Below are 16,776 nucleotides of genomic sequence, written 5' to 3'. Positions count from 1 at the left end.
GAGTGAAGAGAACGTTGTAGTAGATAGCCTGGCTGGGGAGAAGCAGGATTCAGGGGGTGGGCAGCCATGAATGTTATTCTGGGGAGACAGGTGGGCATGAAGAAAACAGTGGGGAAAAGCCCATACATGCAAATGCCCACAGGGACCAGGCAGGGACATAAATGAAGAACTAGTAGGGTGACCAACCGTCTCAGTTTGCAAGCGTTTCCTGGGACACGGGGCTCTTAGTGCTAAAAGCAGGAAAGTCCTGGGCTAACCAGGATGAGTTGGTTGCTCAAGAATTGGGGCCAGGCCTTGGCTACCTGGAAAGTTGTGGCCACACCCTCAGCCCTGCCCTCTCAGGGGCAGCTAGCTCCCAGTACTGCCATATGGGAATGCAGAATGAGATCTTGGATCCTCCCAATATCCTAGAGACGCTGAAAATCTAGAAATCTAGAATGTTATGCAATAGCTTCTGATGTATAAATGTTGACCCAAAAAGTCAAATGTTTCAAAAACACCGTGCTGGCCAAACAAAGCATTTCCATGGGCTTTGCAAGGCCTGGGTGCTGTCAGTGTGAGGATCTCCGGGCAAAGTGACGCAAGCAGAGCCCCCCTGTTTCTGCCCTGAGGCCCCTTAAACACACATGCAGATGATTTTCATTATGCAGAGTGACTTCAGCGATCAATCGTTTGGTTCTTAATTTGATGCTGTTAACCAGATTTGGATGCTGGGCACAGAGTGTAATAGATCAAAGCAGGGATAAATAGTGGTAATAGAGACACCCACTTAATTTTTTTAAAAGATGACATTAGTGCTCAATGGCTTGCTCTTCCTCGAATCTGGAAACCTATGTGATGAGGAAGATAAAGAAGACTGTGCATCATAAACACCAGCCTTAGTGGTTAGTTGAGGCCCATTTATCCGGGATTTCAGTTCAACCACCTGGCTGAGATAGGATTGGGAAAGCATAGTCACTTTGTTTGTGGGGAACTTGGAGACTCAGGGAGGAACGTTGGGAGACAGTAGAGAATTGTATACTTTTAACACGGTGGTCAGAATGGTAGGGCTCTAGTACCAGTTCTGCCACTTTCAGAGACTATGTGACCACGGAGAAACCACCTAACCTCTCTGGTCCATGGCTTCCCCATTTGTGCTGCAAAGAAGCTGGCTTGCAAGGACTCCCAAGAATCACTCTTTCCATCAGCTCTCCGATTCTAAGCTTTGACTTTGATTAGACTTTTGTCAGGATTTCTTCTGGGGTGAAAGAGTCAGCAGGGGTTGAAAAGAACAAATCAGCTCAGACAATAGTAACATCTTTTTCCTTTTCTAGATGGAATTAGTAGATATGGCCTGCAGTAAGTTGATCTATCTGGATGCCACCAGGCCAGCTCTCTGGATGGCACTTTTCATTGTGTCGCTTGATTTTTCTTTAATTGAGTGCAGATCAGACCTTAGCGATGGGAGCTGGGTGCAGGGAGAAAGCCTCAAAGGCAGGGGCTCTCTGACCAGGCAGCCTTCTGCTCCCGGAGTATGTGTGTGTGTGGGGGGGGGGGGGGGGGGAGGGTCAGGTGGGAGAGGACCTGCATGCATGCCAAGCTGCAGTGTCACCTTTATTAATGATGACATGATGACGGGCGAGGGAGTCAGCAGGCAGCTAATGCGGACTGCAGCGGATGGTAATTGGAAGGTGTTGTTACCATTCCAAAGGACAGGGAAGCAAAAGTGGGACAAATGGGAATTTAAGAGGAGGGAGGTGAGCAGAGGAAAAGAATGAGGGGGGGGAAAAAGGAATATGATGTCATTGCAAACCAGTAAGTCAATGAGGTGTCATTCCCGGGTCAGAGAGGAAACTGTCTAAGAGGAGCCAGCCTGTCGGGGAGCCGGGGCTGACAGGAAGCAGGAGATCGGGGTTTTCGCCAGGGGTCAGCTGAGCAGGAATGGACTTCCATTTCCTTCTGCTCCATCCTCCGTGGGCCTTCTGTGGGTGTTTTTTTTTGGGGGGGGAGGAGCATTTTCCCCCGTGAATGACATCAGAAGCAGTGCTCTATGCAAAAGGGCTTGACAGGGGCTCGTTAATGTGCAGCCCGGAGTCAGCCATTCAGTCAGTCATCTCTGAGCTCAGTTCCATGGGATGTTTTATCATCCGGATCAGCTTCATAAAAGCCGGAGCATGACGATCCTGCCAGTTTTCACTGTTAACAGATGAAATAGCACTCCCTTCATAGGAATGATGAGCAAGGGCTACAGTCTCTCCCTTTAGTTCTCAAGACCTTGTCAGCAGCGCTGGCCTGGAGGCAGCCCGGTAGGCAGGGGTCTGTGTGGCTTCCCGTTACCTACAGGTGGAGGTTTAAGACCCTTTCAGTCTGTGCCCCACCCCCCCGCCCCCCGCCCGCCCTCCAAACATCGCTCGTGACCTCCATCTGCTGTGCCCACAGTAAGCTGCGGTCAGACCCTGCTACTTGGTGTGCTGAACGGGCCGGCCTCTCCCAGTAGGAATAGCTAGACCGATGTGGGGACGAGGGGAGGTGCTAGGAGAGGCCTCGGAGAAAAGCTGGGCTCTACGTTTAGAACGTGAGGGGAGAGACCTTCTTCAGACTCCTATATTCTTCACAAAGGAAGCATGAGGTGAAGTTTTATCCACAAAGTACTCATCCCTCCTGAAAACTCTTGCCTGGCTGCCTGGTTGGCCATGAATATGTGTCTGTCTGCCCCTCCACTCCTTTCAGCGTGGAGGCCCCGCAAAGGGGAGAAGGACGAAGGGCAGGCAGAGCTTGTACAAATCACCACCCGCAATGCTCCCCAGGCCCACAGGAAGGTTTAAACCATCCCCCAGGAGTCCACCAAAAGCCAACTCTACAGCTTCCTCAGCTAATCATCAAACCTCCTGGCGAACTGGAAAGGGGGTTGAGGTTGGGGTGGCAAGAAGGCTGTGTGAGAGCCTCTGGGGTGCCAGGCTCCCCATGGAGCCCTCTTCAACTCCATCCTCACAGCAGCCCTAGCGGCAGCACACACTGTTATCCCCATTTCAGAGATGAGAGAACTGAGGCTCAGAGAGTGAAAGCAATGTTCCCTGAGTTCCAGAGCATCTGAAGAGAGCTGGGATTTGACCCCAGGGCATGGGATGCCCTGTCTAGGGCCTCAGAAAAACTGCGTCTATCGGAAACCAGACATACTTCCTAGTGGTGTCTCACACTGAACCCTTCTTGGCCTTCAAAGCCCCAAGCAATGCCACAAATGAAGGGGTGATCCTCAGCTGAGCCTGAAGTCGTGGGAGACTGATACAGCATAGAGCATAGTTATTAAGAGGGCTGGTCTTATCTAGGCAGTTGTGCGTCTAACCGTATCAGGTGGTCTATCTGCCTATATCATCTGCCAAACTAGTGCCATCCTTTCATCCACCCATTTATTCATCCATCCATTCATCCATCCATTCATCCATCTATCCACGTGTCCGTCCATTTCTCCATCATTCCTTTATCTCTATATAGGCACAAGAAATGCTTAGAATGTTTCTTAAGATTTTAGAGGTTTATCACCTGCATTGAATATTCTTAGCATTCAGGGGTAGGCAGGTGGCATGGTAAGGTGAACTATTATGCATTTTTCTTCATGTGATTGCTTAATTTTCATATTAAGATTATATCATGTTTACAAAACAATCGTCTTTTTGTTTTTTCTAAAGAAAGCAAAAACATTCTGGAGTCAAGCTGCCCTAGGCAGCCCTTTCACCTCTCTGCCCCTTGGTTCCCTCATCTGTAAAGTGCACGTGGTTTTGCCAACGTTGACTGGATGTTGTGAGGATGAAATGAGATGCAGCATTGACAGCGCTTGGCCCATAGCAAGTGCTCAATACCTGGTGGCTGCTGTTACCATCAGCATGCTTTTTCAGCCCAGTGTCTGACAGTTAAGTGCCCAACTAATATTAGCTCTCCTTCTTCCAGATCTTTTCTTCCCTTCCCGCAACCGTGTACAAAGTCCTTAGTGACAAGTAGAGGGCTTAGCGTGCTGACCAACACACACTTAGCCCTTTAAATGGTAGTGGTTATCCTTCAGCCCACAGTGCCTCCCGCCTGAGACGTACTATCCTTTTGTGATGCCTTTTCCTGTTGAAGGTTGACCTTGTGTCATCTATAACCTGGATGCAAATGTTTGCAGGAGCAGGCGAGGGGCTACTTAGGAGTCCTCTCCAGAGCTCACATCCCCTCGATGCCCCTGACTCTGACTTTTCTCGGGGAGATGTGAGCTGAGGACATCACGCTGCCCGGGACTGAAAGCAGGCTGCTCTGCCCAGCCCTCTCCCAGGCACTCAGTGAGAAGCGTGGAAGACTGTTACTGGTGAATGCACCAAGAATAAATCCTTGTTTCTGAAACTACTCCTTTTGCAATCACATTTGTGAACTTCCCCACCCACACCTCCAACGATGCAATTAGAAACATTTAGAGAAATTGTCTGCTGTTCAGTTAGAAACAGGGGGGAGGGGAGGTGTCGAACGATAGCCCCTCTCCTGGCCAGCAGGCCTCACAGGCCCATAGGCTTGCATGACTTTAACCAGAGGCTGGGAGGGGCAGGAGAAGACCACCCTCACTCAGCTCTGAACAGCAGGCAGACGAGTCATGTAAAACTAGAGCCCACACGCATGCCTGCCGAAGGAGGAGGCCTGAGTCTGCTATACCCAGTCAGTTAGTGAGAAACTTCGCCGAGGAGCCGGGACACTACCACGAATGAGGAAGAGACACCATGAAAACACAACTTGTGTTTTTCATGGACCATGACCCCAGGAACAACTCCAGTATGTCTTGGAGGAGGGCTTGTGTGGTTAGACATGAAAAATGCCTCTTTAAAGAGGGATTCCTGAAACACACAGCAGACAGAGCGAGCTTCTTAAAACCCAAAGCAGTGGCCTCCCTTCGCACTTAGAAGAAAATCCAAACTTTCGTCTCTGATCCACAGGGGCCCACAGGACCTGGCCACCGCCTGTCTCTCTGACCTCGTCTTACACCTCACCTGCCCTCATTTCGCACATCCCGTCTCAGGGCCTTTGCCCCTGCTGTGCGGTTGCCCCAGAATGCTGTTCTGCCAGATTTTTGCATGACTGACTGTCATTATTCAGACCTACATTAAAACATCAGCTCTCTAAGAGGCCACCCACTGAAAATAGGTCCCTCCCCATTCCATTCTACCACATTACTTTGTGATATTTTTAAAATATATTTGTATTGATTTCAGAAAGGAAGGAAGAGGGAGAGAAAGAGGTAGAAACATCAATGATGAGAGAGAACATTTTTCAGCTGCCTCCTGCATAGTCCCTGACCCGGAATCAAACCATGACCTCCTGGTTCATAGATCGATAATCAACCACTGAGCCACACCCACTGGGCTCTTAGTAATATTTTACTAGTAGTAGATATCACTGTCTAAAATTAACTTACACATGTATTTACTTGCTTAATATGTTTCCCCACCCCTGGCCCTCTGACCAACAGGAATATGAGCTCCTTAAGCAGAAATCCCTTGTTAATCTCACTCATGGCTGTATCCCCAGCACCTGGAAGGGTGCTAGAACATATTAGGTGCTTAAGAAATGCTTGTTAAATTAAAGAATGTGTGAAAGAACAATCTCACTCTGGTTTATCAAATACAATTTTAGATGGAGTGCGCTCAGAGTAGAACAAAATTCTTTCATTTCCAGCCTCTCCTAAGGCAACACGTGAACCTAACATTCCATAGTTTGTGGGGGTTGGGGGTCCCTGTAACATTCGTTCAGAGATGGGGAATCTTATAATAAACTCAGCCTCTCATCTAGCCAACATCTACTGATCCCATACTACGTGCAAGTTCAAGTCTAGATTCTGCCACTACAGCAATGAATAAGTGGACAGAAATTTCTCCCAGGTGGAGCTGCCAGTGCTGACAGGGACAACATGGTGTGTTTATGAAAAGAACACAGGGGTTGGAGTCAGAAAGACCCCGATTTTAATTCCTGCCCCATCGTATACTAAACGTCTGTCTAGGCCAGCTGCTTGACCTCTATGCGTCTAACTTTCCTCCTCTATGAAATGGGCACACAGCTGACCTCCTGAGGTTGTTGAGATAATTCAGTAAGGCAATGAATGAATGGAATTTGCCTGCCTGCTGCTTCCCCTTGGGATGAAGGGTCTCACTGTATTCCTTGGAAGATTTGAAGTCACCCCACACAGAGCCATGTGCATGGGCTCCAACCAGGATCCAAAGGGGTTAGTTTCAATGGACGAATGTGTGACCAGTTCAGGCTCCTCTTCTGGCCTTGATTCAGAGCAGCCTTGGGACCCTGCCCCTCCTGCTCCTTGTCAGCGAGGGCAGTTCTCTGAGGAGACACCAAGCCTGCAGTTCTAGCCCCGGCTGGACAGCTGGCCCATCATCAATGCCCACAGCGCTGGGTGGGGTTGCACACAGCTGACCCTCTGAGCTGCCATGAAGTACACAGGAGTGTGTCAGGGCATATCCAGAGTACAAGGCAACCACGTGGCACCTTTCTGTTTTCCTGAGATGTTGGGCCTTTGACATGGAGCAGGTCTCAGGGAGCTCTGGATCTGTCCCATCAGAAGCTGCCCCTGAAGGAAGGTGACTTGGTTAATGCTATCACAGAGCAGGGCCCCTGGTCACCAAAGGATGTCACTGCGCCTGCACAGAGACAGGCACCCCCAAAGCAAACAGCTGGGGGACTATGTTTTCAATATTTCATGCTTTTGGACACTGTTGTCACCCTTCCTACCTAACAGCAGCTACCCCCAAATAAAGGAAACCTCCCAGCATGCTCTGTTCCGAGAGGCACACACTCGATTTGCTAAACAGCTGGACGTTGGGTATGTTGTTAACCAACATCAGAGTCGAAGGGCGCTTAAGTGTTGGTCCCGCGCTGTGATGGGGAGCACCGGGTGCGCCCGCAGACAGTCACCGGTAGGGGAAGGCATCACTTCCTCTGCCCAGGTCAGGACTGCAGTTAGCTGATCTGCACATTCTCTGGACCAGAGCCATCAGCAATGACAATAGTAGTCATCGTTGATAATGATTGAGAGCTTTCTCTGTCCCCAGTGCTTTACACAAATTGATTTAATTCTCATTAGAGCTGTATGACCCAGGGACTCTTTCTACCCCCTTTTACAGACAAGGACGCTGAGGCACAATACCCTGCTCAAGGTCACACAACTAGTAAGGGGTAGAGCTGAGATTTGAACTCAGGCCGCCCCGCTCCTAGACCCCCACTCTGAAGCTCTCCATCCTGGCAAAACCGGATGTAAGCTCCTCAGAGCTCTTGAAAACACAGCCTTATCTGTCCTGCCCACTGCTGCACCCCAGCACCTAGCGCAGTGCCCAGAACTTGATGGTCGCTCAGATGGAACGTGCACTCTAGTCTCCGCAAATCTCACCACAAGCTCCCACTCTGAGCTGTCCAATGGAGGAAGGGGTGGTTGACGCCCAGTTTTTCCTGACACCACAGCCTCCCACCTTCGGTCCTGGATCCGCCACACAACCAGCACCAATACCATCCAAGAATAAAATCCGTTATATAACCACATGGCAGTCGCAGGGGTAAATGGAGAAGCAACCTCAAAGTGTCACTCGGCCACTTTTAGTCTCCAACGGAAATCGATGGTCCAGTAGCTAGAATGTCTCCTCTCCCTGCGAGCCTCCCTGGGCATGCAAACTTTCCTTCGTCTCCTTTCCTGGGTGCTCTCTCTATTTGATTTTATTTTATTTTGGTCATGCACATTATTTGAAGTTACTATAGCAACGTGTCACCAGCTGGTATCGCATAGTAATGTTGGCATTTTAGGTAGCAAGCTCCCGAAGTTGGCTGTTTTCCTCCCTCTGCGATCTCATCACTCCCCCTGATCTCAGGTGAGTGGGGGACACATTGGCAGCAGCCATGCCCCTCCCCCTGTTCTGTTTGTGTTTCAAGGCCAGGCGAACCTTTAGCCTCTTCCTGGTTCCCCTGACGCTGCAGGGGTCCTGGCTGGTGTGTAGGTGTGTTTGCATCAGAGCTGGTTCAATAGGTATGTTAGGTTGAGTGTTGTGCACCGAAGCTATCAATGTGGTGGTGATGGTGATGGTGATGGTGATGATGATGATTTTTTTATGCAAAGGAGTAGGATGATTTGGGGAGGGCTGCTCTCCTGATCACAATCACCTAGTAGCCCAGCTAATTGATATTAATCACATGATCCTGGGTTTTTCTTTTTCCCTCTCGCCTGGGCACAGTGAAGGGACCCCTACTGTTTGCCTTTGGAGCTTCGGCCCTCTCCCAGGTGTGCGAGACCTCCCACATACCGCTGGGCTGAATTAATGAAGAGGGCTGATTGTCTGGGTGGCTGGAGAGGCTTAGCAGCCCCTCATCAGCCGAGTGCCTGGATGATTGCACTTATTTTTACACGTTTGACCTAGTTTCACACCGTGTCTCCTCATGCTGTGATTCATTAGCTACGTTTTAAACCGCCCTGAGAGGAGCCGGGGTGACTGCCCGGCTTGTGCCAGCGTCTCGGATACAATTTCTCTCCGGAATTTGATATGCAGGTCCCCCTGGTATTCCGTTTTGGGAAGCAATTTCCCATCCGGGCGCCTGGCATGCTGCTTGGGTATGGATGAGTGGCTGCCTCATGCCTTGGTAGTAAATCTATGTCCACTACAGCATCTCGGCCAGGGCTGGGAAGAGGCGGTCCTCACCAGCCTGGACTGCAGGGGACCCCTCCACCCCCCTGCTCCCCACGCAGCCCTCAAAAGCTGCTGGTAGGGCTGGGGGTGTGGGCTGCTACACTATAAAGTTTGATCTGTGCCAATGGCAAGAGTATCTGAGTTGCCGAGGCAGATGCAGACTGACCATCACCCCCACCCCCAATTCCCCTCTCTCTTTCTAACATCTAAAACATGGTGGATGCAGGGGATCTCAAACTTGTAAGAAGAAAAGGGGGCAGGAAGCGAAAAGGTGGATTTCCATGCCGAGGACACTGCTGATCTGGGGGACGCGGCAGAGAAGCCTAGTGCGAAACCATCATTCTGTCTGCGAGACAGAGGTTTTCTGTTTTTGATTTGTTTGTTTTTTTTTTAATTTAAATGACTGGAGGAGCCCTTTCAAAATATGAACCTGCGGTCGGCGTCTCCAGCCATTTCACGATCAGTCAGTCACCCCGGTGGGATGTCTGACAGGTGTGGCTCTAAGGTGGGCTCGACACCGTGGTAGAAACAGGGGCGCTCCCCGTCGGAAGTGAAACGCTGTCATTTCTCACTAACAGCCAAATGCAGGTAACTTGTCCAAACTTCAGTCTCCCGCACCACCGAGAGGCACTCAGCCGGCGTTTCTCCGTGGCCGTTACAACGAAGGGGCACGCTGGCAAAAGTAATGCTGACGGGTGGGCGAGCTGGATCACCCCGAGCCGGTCCTTACACAAAGATAATGGTTTCTTTCATGAACCGGCCACTCTCTCTCGGTGGGGACCCGTCCCCCTCCCCCTCTCGATGTTTTTCTAAAAGGAAGCATGGAAGTTTCTCTAAACAAGGCTTCAGACAATGCAGCCCTTTCAAGGTAATGCCAGTGAACTTGAGTGCGGAGGTTTGTTTTTCGCCTTTTTTGCCCCCTTCACATTCAAATCAAGCCTTTGGGAATGACAGGCATTCCCGTGCCTGTGCATTCGGGGCAGCCTGCGGCTCTCACAATGGTGGATTTCCCACCACACACACACACACACACACGCACACACACACACACACACACACAGCGCCCAACCCCAGGGCTCCTTTACACCAAAGCTTTCAAAGTAAACTATTGTCCAAGAGACGATCGCATTTTCTCTCACGGGATCATCCATCACAGAAGAGAAAGCCTGGCCAGCCTCTTACCTTGAAGCAGTGGTTACCTGCAGGGGAGGTCCTCCCGCGCCTTGCACAGCGAGCCAGGCTCTGGCCAGCAGCGGACCTACTCCACGAGAAGGAATAATAAGTCCTTCATGTTGTAATTTCCACTGTTTAGATGCAAGAAGTGTAGTGGGTCTGCTCACGTAGGAATAAATAAAAAGCCGAACAAACTGCTGGGCTGCTACCATGTGAAAGAAAAGACCTCTAGTGGCCACAGGCTGAATTCTTTGAGGAAGGGAGACAGGAGATTGGAGGGAGTAGGAAATAGTGTGTGTGCTCTCCCCCCCCCCCTCTCTCACACACACACACACACACACACACACACACACACACACACTCCACCTCCCAAACTCTAAGATTCCTCCTTTCCTGCATGCAGCCTGTCCAGAGAGATGCACAGTAATAAAGCCCGTGTCCTGGTGTAAGTGGGACCTGGTTAAGTTAGCCGTGATGGTGCTCTGTCTGGTTTGAAAGGGACTGACAATGGCACAAACTCACCCCCATCCCTGGGGGCCTGAGCTGGAGAGAGGCTCACCAAGGCGGCCTGGATGGCCAAGGCGGTCACCCGGGGCAGAGGCTGGGGTCCCCATCACCAGACACAGTGTCCACGCTGCTGCCCCTGAGAGTCCAGCCTTGCGCTGTCTGCAGCTTGCATGCTTTCTGAGCATATGTGTGTGTGTGTGTGTGTGTGTGTGGTCACTAGCAGACCTGGCCTGGTGCTCGGAGGGCCCTGTGGTTGTATTGAAATTCTGAATAATTTTTAACAAGGACTCTGCATTTTCATATCCTCTGAGTCCCACTAATTGCATAGCTGGCCTTGCTGATGGGGAAAGCAACACCCCCCCACCCCCCTCTGCCCCCACCAACATCCTAGTTGGAAAGAACCTGACAGCAAATGAGAGTCCCCATCTTTGGGAGCTACTTTGGGGAATGTGAACTTGAGGGACATTCGATTCCCAAAAGACTTCCTGTGGAGGGTCACGGAAGGCACTTCCTGGGACGTCGGGGCTGTTCTTCCACCACCAACTACACTGTACATCGGTCATCTGGGAGAACACTTTTACTTCATATTTTTTATATATTTTCAACAAAGGAAGAAGTTGGGGGTCTTTTTGTTTGGGGGTGTGTTTGTGTGATTTTTCGTTTTTGTTGTTTTAACTAAGACAGAATTTGTGATACCAGACCTGCTTTCCTGGTTGAAGCATGGTACCTCCAGGCCTACCCCTCTGGTTTGTGGCACCCTTTGGCAGTGGGGCTCCCTGGGGACATCCATGCCTCCCCAAGCCGACCACCTTCCGCAGCCTTGTTCTTGCCCGCGCCTCGTGGGGCTTCTGTGGCTCAGAGAGCAGTCCCACTGGAACATCACAGGAGGCAATTTCCAGTGGCCCACCCCACAGTGGGTTTGTGGACAGCACTTCCTTTCCCAGGTTTCCAGAGCAGATCTCCCTAAATGCTGCCTACAGACACGAGACCTAGCAGGATACATACCCTCATACAGACTCGTAGGATCTGGGAGGGAAGAGGCAGGAAAGGGTGAGACATGGACTCTGCTGCCTGAAAGGATATGCCTCTCGCTCCTCGGAGCCCACAGGTCCTTCCAGACCCACCTGGTCTCCAGTCCTTGCGTGGGCTCCCCCTTGTCTGGATCCCTCTGCTGCAGGGTTTGCTTCCTGATCGAGGGTCTTGTGCTCGTCCCCTCATGGATGTTACTCTTACTTTCCCAACGAGTTCACAAGCTCCTGGGGAACAAGGACCACGTCTTCTCATTTCTTTCATCCTCCATTTGATTTGAGAGAGAAACATCGATGTGCTGTCCCACTTATTTATGCATGGCCGTCCATGGAGAACTGCAGGGCATTCAAGGTGCTGTCAGGCCATTTGATTCTTCTGTGCACCTCTTGGGGTAGACATATGTGGATTATTATCCCACTTTACAGGTAAAAAAAATGAGGCTTAGACATGTGCAATTATTTACAAGAAAATCAAACTGTCTCTAGGATCTTGATATGGGCTAGATCTCCTGACACCAACACAGTGCTCTGTCCCCAATGCCCAAGCAGCTGGAGAGGTAAAGATTGGGCCTTGTATTCTATCTGGAGCTCCTATTCCAGTCCCAGGTCACATACTAGGTGCTCAGTAAATGCTTTTTGGATGAATGAGCTGATGAATGAGCCATAAAGAGGCATTTCCTCACAGAGAATTTCATATGATGATTTGGTGAGGATATATTTTTCATCCCTGGGGGGCATTTTTTAATAAAAATTATTTTTATTGATTTCAGAGAGGAAGGGAGAGGGAGAGAGAGATAGAAACATCCATGAGAAAGAATCATTGATCGGCTGCCTCCTGCACACCCCCCACTGGGGACTGAGCCCACAACCTGGGCATGTGCCCTTGACTGGAATCGAACCTGGGACCCTTCAGTCCTCAGGCTGACGCTCAAGCCACTGAGCCAAACTGGCTGGGCCCTGAGGGGTATTTTTATACTTGCCTGGGATAGTTGGGGTATATGAAGTCAAAGAAATGAACGTGAACCTCGCAGTCTCCTCGCCATTATTTCACGACACTTTTCTTTGTTTCTTGCAGAGTCACTTTGTGGCGTGTATGACAGCAATCTTACACCAGATGGGCGACCAGCACTACTCCTTTTACATTGAGACCTTCCAGTCCAGCTCCGAGCTCGTGGTGAGTCTATAGGATGCTGGCGGCAGGGCGGGTGGCGTGAGGGAGACGTGTCCCACTCGGTTCTCAGGAGTTTGGGACAAGAAGGGCTCTACTGTGGACCTTGAGGAAGTGTGTGTCCAAGTTTACAAATGGGACTGCGTGATTTGCTATTCTCACTCCCCTTCAAGCTGGTACACATCTTCTGGAACATGTCCACGTCAGAGATGAGACCTGAATGTCAAGTCATGATTCATCAACAAACATTTGTTAATGAATTCGGGGGCTTACGGGCATGCATGTTTGAGTCGCACGGTCCTGGGCTTGAACCCAGATTTGTCCCAGTTAGCTGTGTGACCATGGGCGGGTTAACCTCTCTTCGGCTTTAGTCTCCCCATCTGTAAAATGGAGATAATATCATTTATGTCACAGGGTTGGAAGCGGGTTCAATGAGAACACAGCAGCTCTGAGATGCTAAGTGCTCAGGAACAGACAGTGAATATGACATTATGATAATAAACGCATGGAGGAAGGTGGCCTCTGAACCGCTCTCTTCTTCTGGCCTCTCTGCACTTACTGGCTACAGGATGACTTCATCAACACAGAGCTCAGCCAGGCTGTCCCAGGGCACAGCAGGCCCTTCGCCCTCAGCATGGTCACCTTTGTCATCACCTCCCTACGGCCATATTCAGGGGTTCTGCCCTGGGGGCTCACTTTCTACTCTCCTTGGAGAGACCAAAGGCACCAGCATTGGACAAGCCTCAGAGAATGCCCCATAGAAAGGGAATCAGTAGGAAGCTAATTGCTGCCCTTTCATTTATCTGGGGGAGAGATTCTCCTTATTGGAGGAGGATGGGCAAGAAATGGAACCTCCTTCTGGATATAAAACAAAAGTAAAGCTTAAACACATAAGTTTTCCCCTCCCTCAAGTTCTCTGTCTTGGGACATGAAAATGAAAAGACCAGATTCATAATTTTTGACCCCCAAATGGAAGGAAAGATGGGAAGGAAGGGGGAAAGGGAGTTACTTACTAAACACACACACTTTCTTTATAACCCTCACGACAGCACGACATAGGTGTCACTGCTCACTTTTCCAGGCCTTCTCCATTCCCACAGGGAGGGGGTGTGTCTGTGAGGGTATCCACACCTATTCAGGTGACATCAGGATGAATAGCAATGCTCGCCATCATCATTATCATCATTGGGCACTTAGTGAACAGCACTTACCAAGGGCCAGGCTCTATGCAAAGCATCTTCTGGTGCTCACGCCATTGTCACGGGGACCCTCTGGGAGAATGCTGTCCCCACGCTGCCGAGGCTGAATCTGGGGCTTAATGCACTGCGGTAATTTCCCCTAGAAGCAAAGATTGCTGGAAAGGAACCAATCTTATTTCCAGAATTTTGCAATTTACTATGAAGCAGTGATTTTCGAATTATATTCCTCCCAGCCTCACTACCTCACACACACACACACACACACACACACACACACACACATTGCATATAGTTTATATGTCAGGTTCCAGGTAAGATTTTCTCTGAACAACGAATTCTGCTGTTAAAATCGTATGAAAACCACTGGCACAAGGAAAGCTCCGGCCGGGTGTCCCAGGGTCTGAGATCTTACCTGAAGCGCACAGGTGAAGGCTGCATGACTTCCTCCCTGCAGATCAGGAGGCCCCCCCAGCGGTGGCCCTGATCCCCGCTTCATGCATTTGCCTTGCACTTGTGTTCCCTACAGGTGGAGAGCAAGTCTGGTCAACTGCATAACCCAGTGGGGTGTGCTGCGGTCCGCTCGGAACCTCTGTGAAGGAGAGGAAGAGGTCCCTGCCCCTCTTCCTCTAATCGCCCGGGCTTGTGTCTGTGACACATGAATTAGCTGTGTTTACAGTGCTGCTAATTCAGTGTTCATTTTAATAATAGTTTGTTTGCTCAATGGCCTGCGATGCTTTCATAGAGTGTAGATCATTTCCTTCTCAGATACATATTTGGGAAGATGATTATAAAATTGCCACAGCAGTGAAGGCACTTATGTCTTTACTCCCAGAGACAGAATTAATGGTGCTTTGTTTTGAGAGTGTTATCACATTTCGTGTTCCTGTTCCACTTGTGTTTGTGAAACAGACTCTCGGTAACCAACTTCAAACTCCCATTTAAAAACCCACTGCTGTGGGCTTCATGGGATTTACCTAATGGAAGGTTATGTCCTTTCCCTTTCTGCCCCACTAACGATTCTAAAGAAAAAATATCAACAGCCAGCAAGACCTGGGCGCTTTGAGTCTGTCCCTAGAAAACAAGATGACAGATGTGATTTTTTTTTTTTTTTACTATTTCAGGACTTCTTGATGGAGACATTCATCATGTTCAAGGACCTCATTGGGAAGAACGTGTATCCCTCAGACTGGATGGCCATGAGCATGGTTCAGAACAGGTGAGCCACCCGGCCTCCTCGCGGCCCCAGCACCCGCGGTCACTCTGAAGGACGCTGGTGGAGATCAGGCAGGATACTGTCTCCCTGGTGAAAGGAAGTCGAAGTGTCCCAGCTCTTCTCTTTCTACTTTTAATCCCTGGGAAACTCCTCACCAATCTTGAACTTGGTGTGTTTCTTAATTTTTTTGTTCCTCATGCCTCTTTATATGCTGACCTGGCTACTCCCCCACCTTCTCCATTTTTCAAATACCAATGATTTAATTTAATTTTTTACTTATTATTGATTTGAGAGAGAAACATCGATGTGCTGTCCCACTTATTTATGCATTCATCGGTTGACTCTTGTATGTGCCCTGACTGGAGTTCGAGCCTGCAACCCAGGCATATTGAAATGATGCTCTAACCAACTGAGCTACCTGGCCAGGGCTCAAAAAACAGTTAAAATATCATACTTTGTCTGTGAAGCCTTCCCTAAATTCTTGGGACAAGAGAGCTTAAGGTCAGCCTTATTAAAAATTATATTATTTTAATTTTTTTCAAAATAACAAAATACATTATATGACATGTGGTAAAATAAGTGTAGGAAGTATTGGATTAAACAGCTTTGAAGGAATTTCTGTGCTGCAAGACTTCTCAGGGCCTTTAATATGCTAATATGATCCTCTAGTTGAGGATTTAGGATATAGCATTTCACAGTTTTCTTTGCCCATGGAACCATCTGGTATATATATATATATATATATATATATATATATATATATATATATGTATGTCTCTGTGTATATATATAATACCTATTAACATCTCATAAAATACCAATATAGCTCAAGTGTGACTCGGATCCCACATGGCCCAACTCAACATTAGATAAAAGTAATTACACACAATTTCAGTGTTTAATGCTTTCTCTCAAGTAATATTATTTCCACCAAATTAAATTCAAATCATAGCACTCAATACTTTACAATATTCCCTTTCTCTGGTCTTCTGGTATTTCTTAGATTTCATGATTTACCCAAGTCTCTCTCAGAACCTTATTCTCAATTCCTACTCACAAACTTTTTTAAAACTGGGTCATCTTGGCTTCTCTCCCCGGCCCTCTCTCCCCCCACCCCTGCCCATCCCATTCTCTCTCGCTTTCCTTTGCTGCCTTATATCTGTTTTAGGTCCTTCCGATGGAAAGCCCTTTTCTCTACACTCACTAGAAGCTTTGTCTCTCTCCGTCGATTATTCTCGTTCTGTATCTCAGAAGCCAAGAATTGACTGCAAGGACAGAAATATCCAGAGAGGGTGGAAGAAGAGGAAACGGAAGAGGCAAAAGCAGAACTCTCTTTAGTGGGAGCCAAAAAGGGAAGACTATGAACATTTCTATGTATGAATAGTTTTGTCGTTGGGTACAGTCTGAGACTTTCTATCTCATGTGCGCCTAAGAGCTGACTCCAGTCCCAGCTGGCCTCTGTCCCTTCCTTTTCTGTCCTCTGAAAAGCTGCCTTCCCTCTACCTGGATGTCTAGGTGCCTAGCCATGTGACTTGATAAACACACCTCCCCACAGTGCTCCTGGGGCCAGCTTCGGGGACTGGAGGAAGGGAGGAGAGGTTAATCAAGGACAAAAGAAGTATCTGTTGGTGTATCCCAGCTTATGGTAGGAGGAGGAAAATCAGCCCAGCAACAAAATGTCAGAATCCTCAGTCTGGGCTAACCTTGTCCTGATTCTCCTGTTTGCATCACGTAGGTGGGAGGCTGGCTTTGCAATGACTAAAATGTTGGTGGAAATTAGGTCCAGGCCACATCATGAATCAAAGGCAGGTTCCTT

At 49.0% G+C, this 16,776-nt stretch overlaps 2 protein-coding genes across 5 annotated transcripts in view; one reads left to right on the top strand and one right to left on the bottom strand.

Annotated features, from left to right (window-relative positions):
* INSYN2B (inhibitory synaptic factor family member 2B) overlaps positions 1 to 9,940 on the bottom strand; it is a 100,983-nt gene extending 91,043 nt beyond the window's left edge. Inside the window, exon 1 of the mRNA XM_070414434.1 lies at positions 9,855 to 9,940. The gene's annotated coding sequence lies outside the window, so the exon portion shown is untranslated. The remainder of the gene's footprint in view (positions 1 to 9,854) is intronic.
* The window catches only part of DOCK2 (dedicator of cytokinesis 2), a 372,626-nt gene that overhangs the window by 279,943 nt on the left and 75,907 nt on the right, over positions 1 to 16,776 (top strand). For all 4 annotated transcript variants that reach the window (XM_070414430.1, XM_070414429.1, XM_070414433.1 and 1 more), the window contains 2 exons: positions 12,456 to 12,554; positions 14,869 to 14,963. In XM_070414430.1, the coding sequence (XP_070270531.1) occupies positions 12,456 to 12,554; positions 14,869 to 14,963 (194 nt within the window). The remainder of the gene's footprint in view (positions 1 to 12,455; positions 12,555 to 14,868; positions 14,964 to 16,776) is intronic.

Source organism: Myotis yumanensis, unplaced genomic scaffold, assembly GCF_028538775.1.
Source record: "Myotis yumanensis isolate MYYU_CA2020_CCGP unplaced genomic scaffold, mMyoYum1.0.hap1 SCAF_5, whole genome shotgun sequence".
NCBI classification, from domain to species: Eukaryota; Metazoa; Chordata; class Mammalia; order Chiroptera; family Vespertilionidae; genus Myotis; species Myotis yumanensis.
The sequence above is the reverse complement of the archived record's forward strand: the minus strand, read 5'-3'. Positions and strand labels throughout refer to the sequence as shown.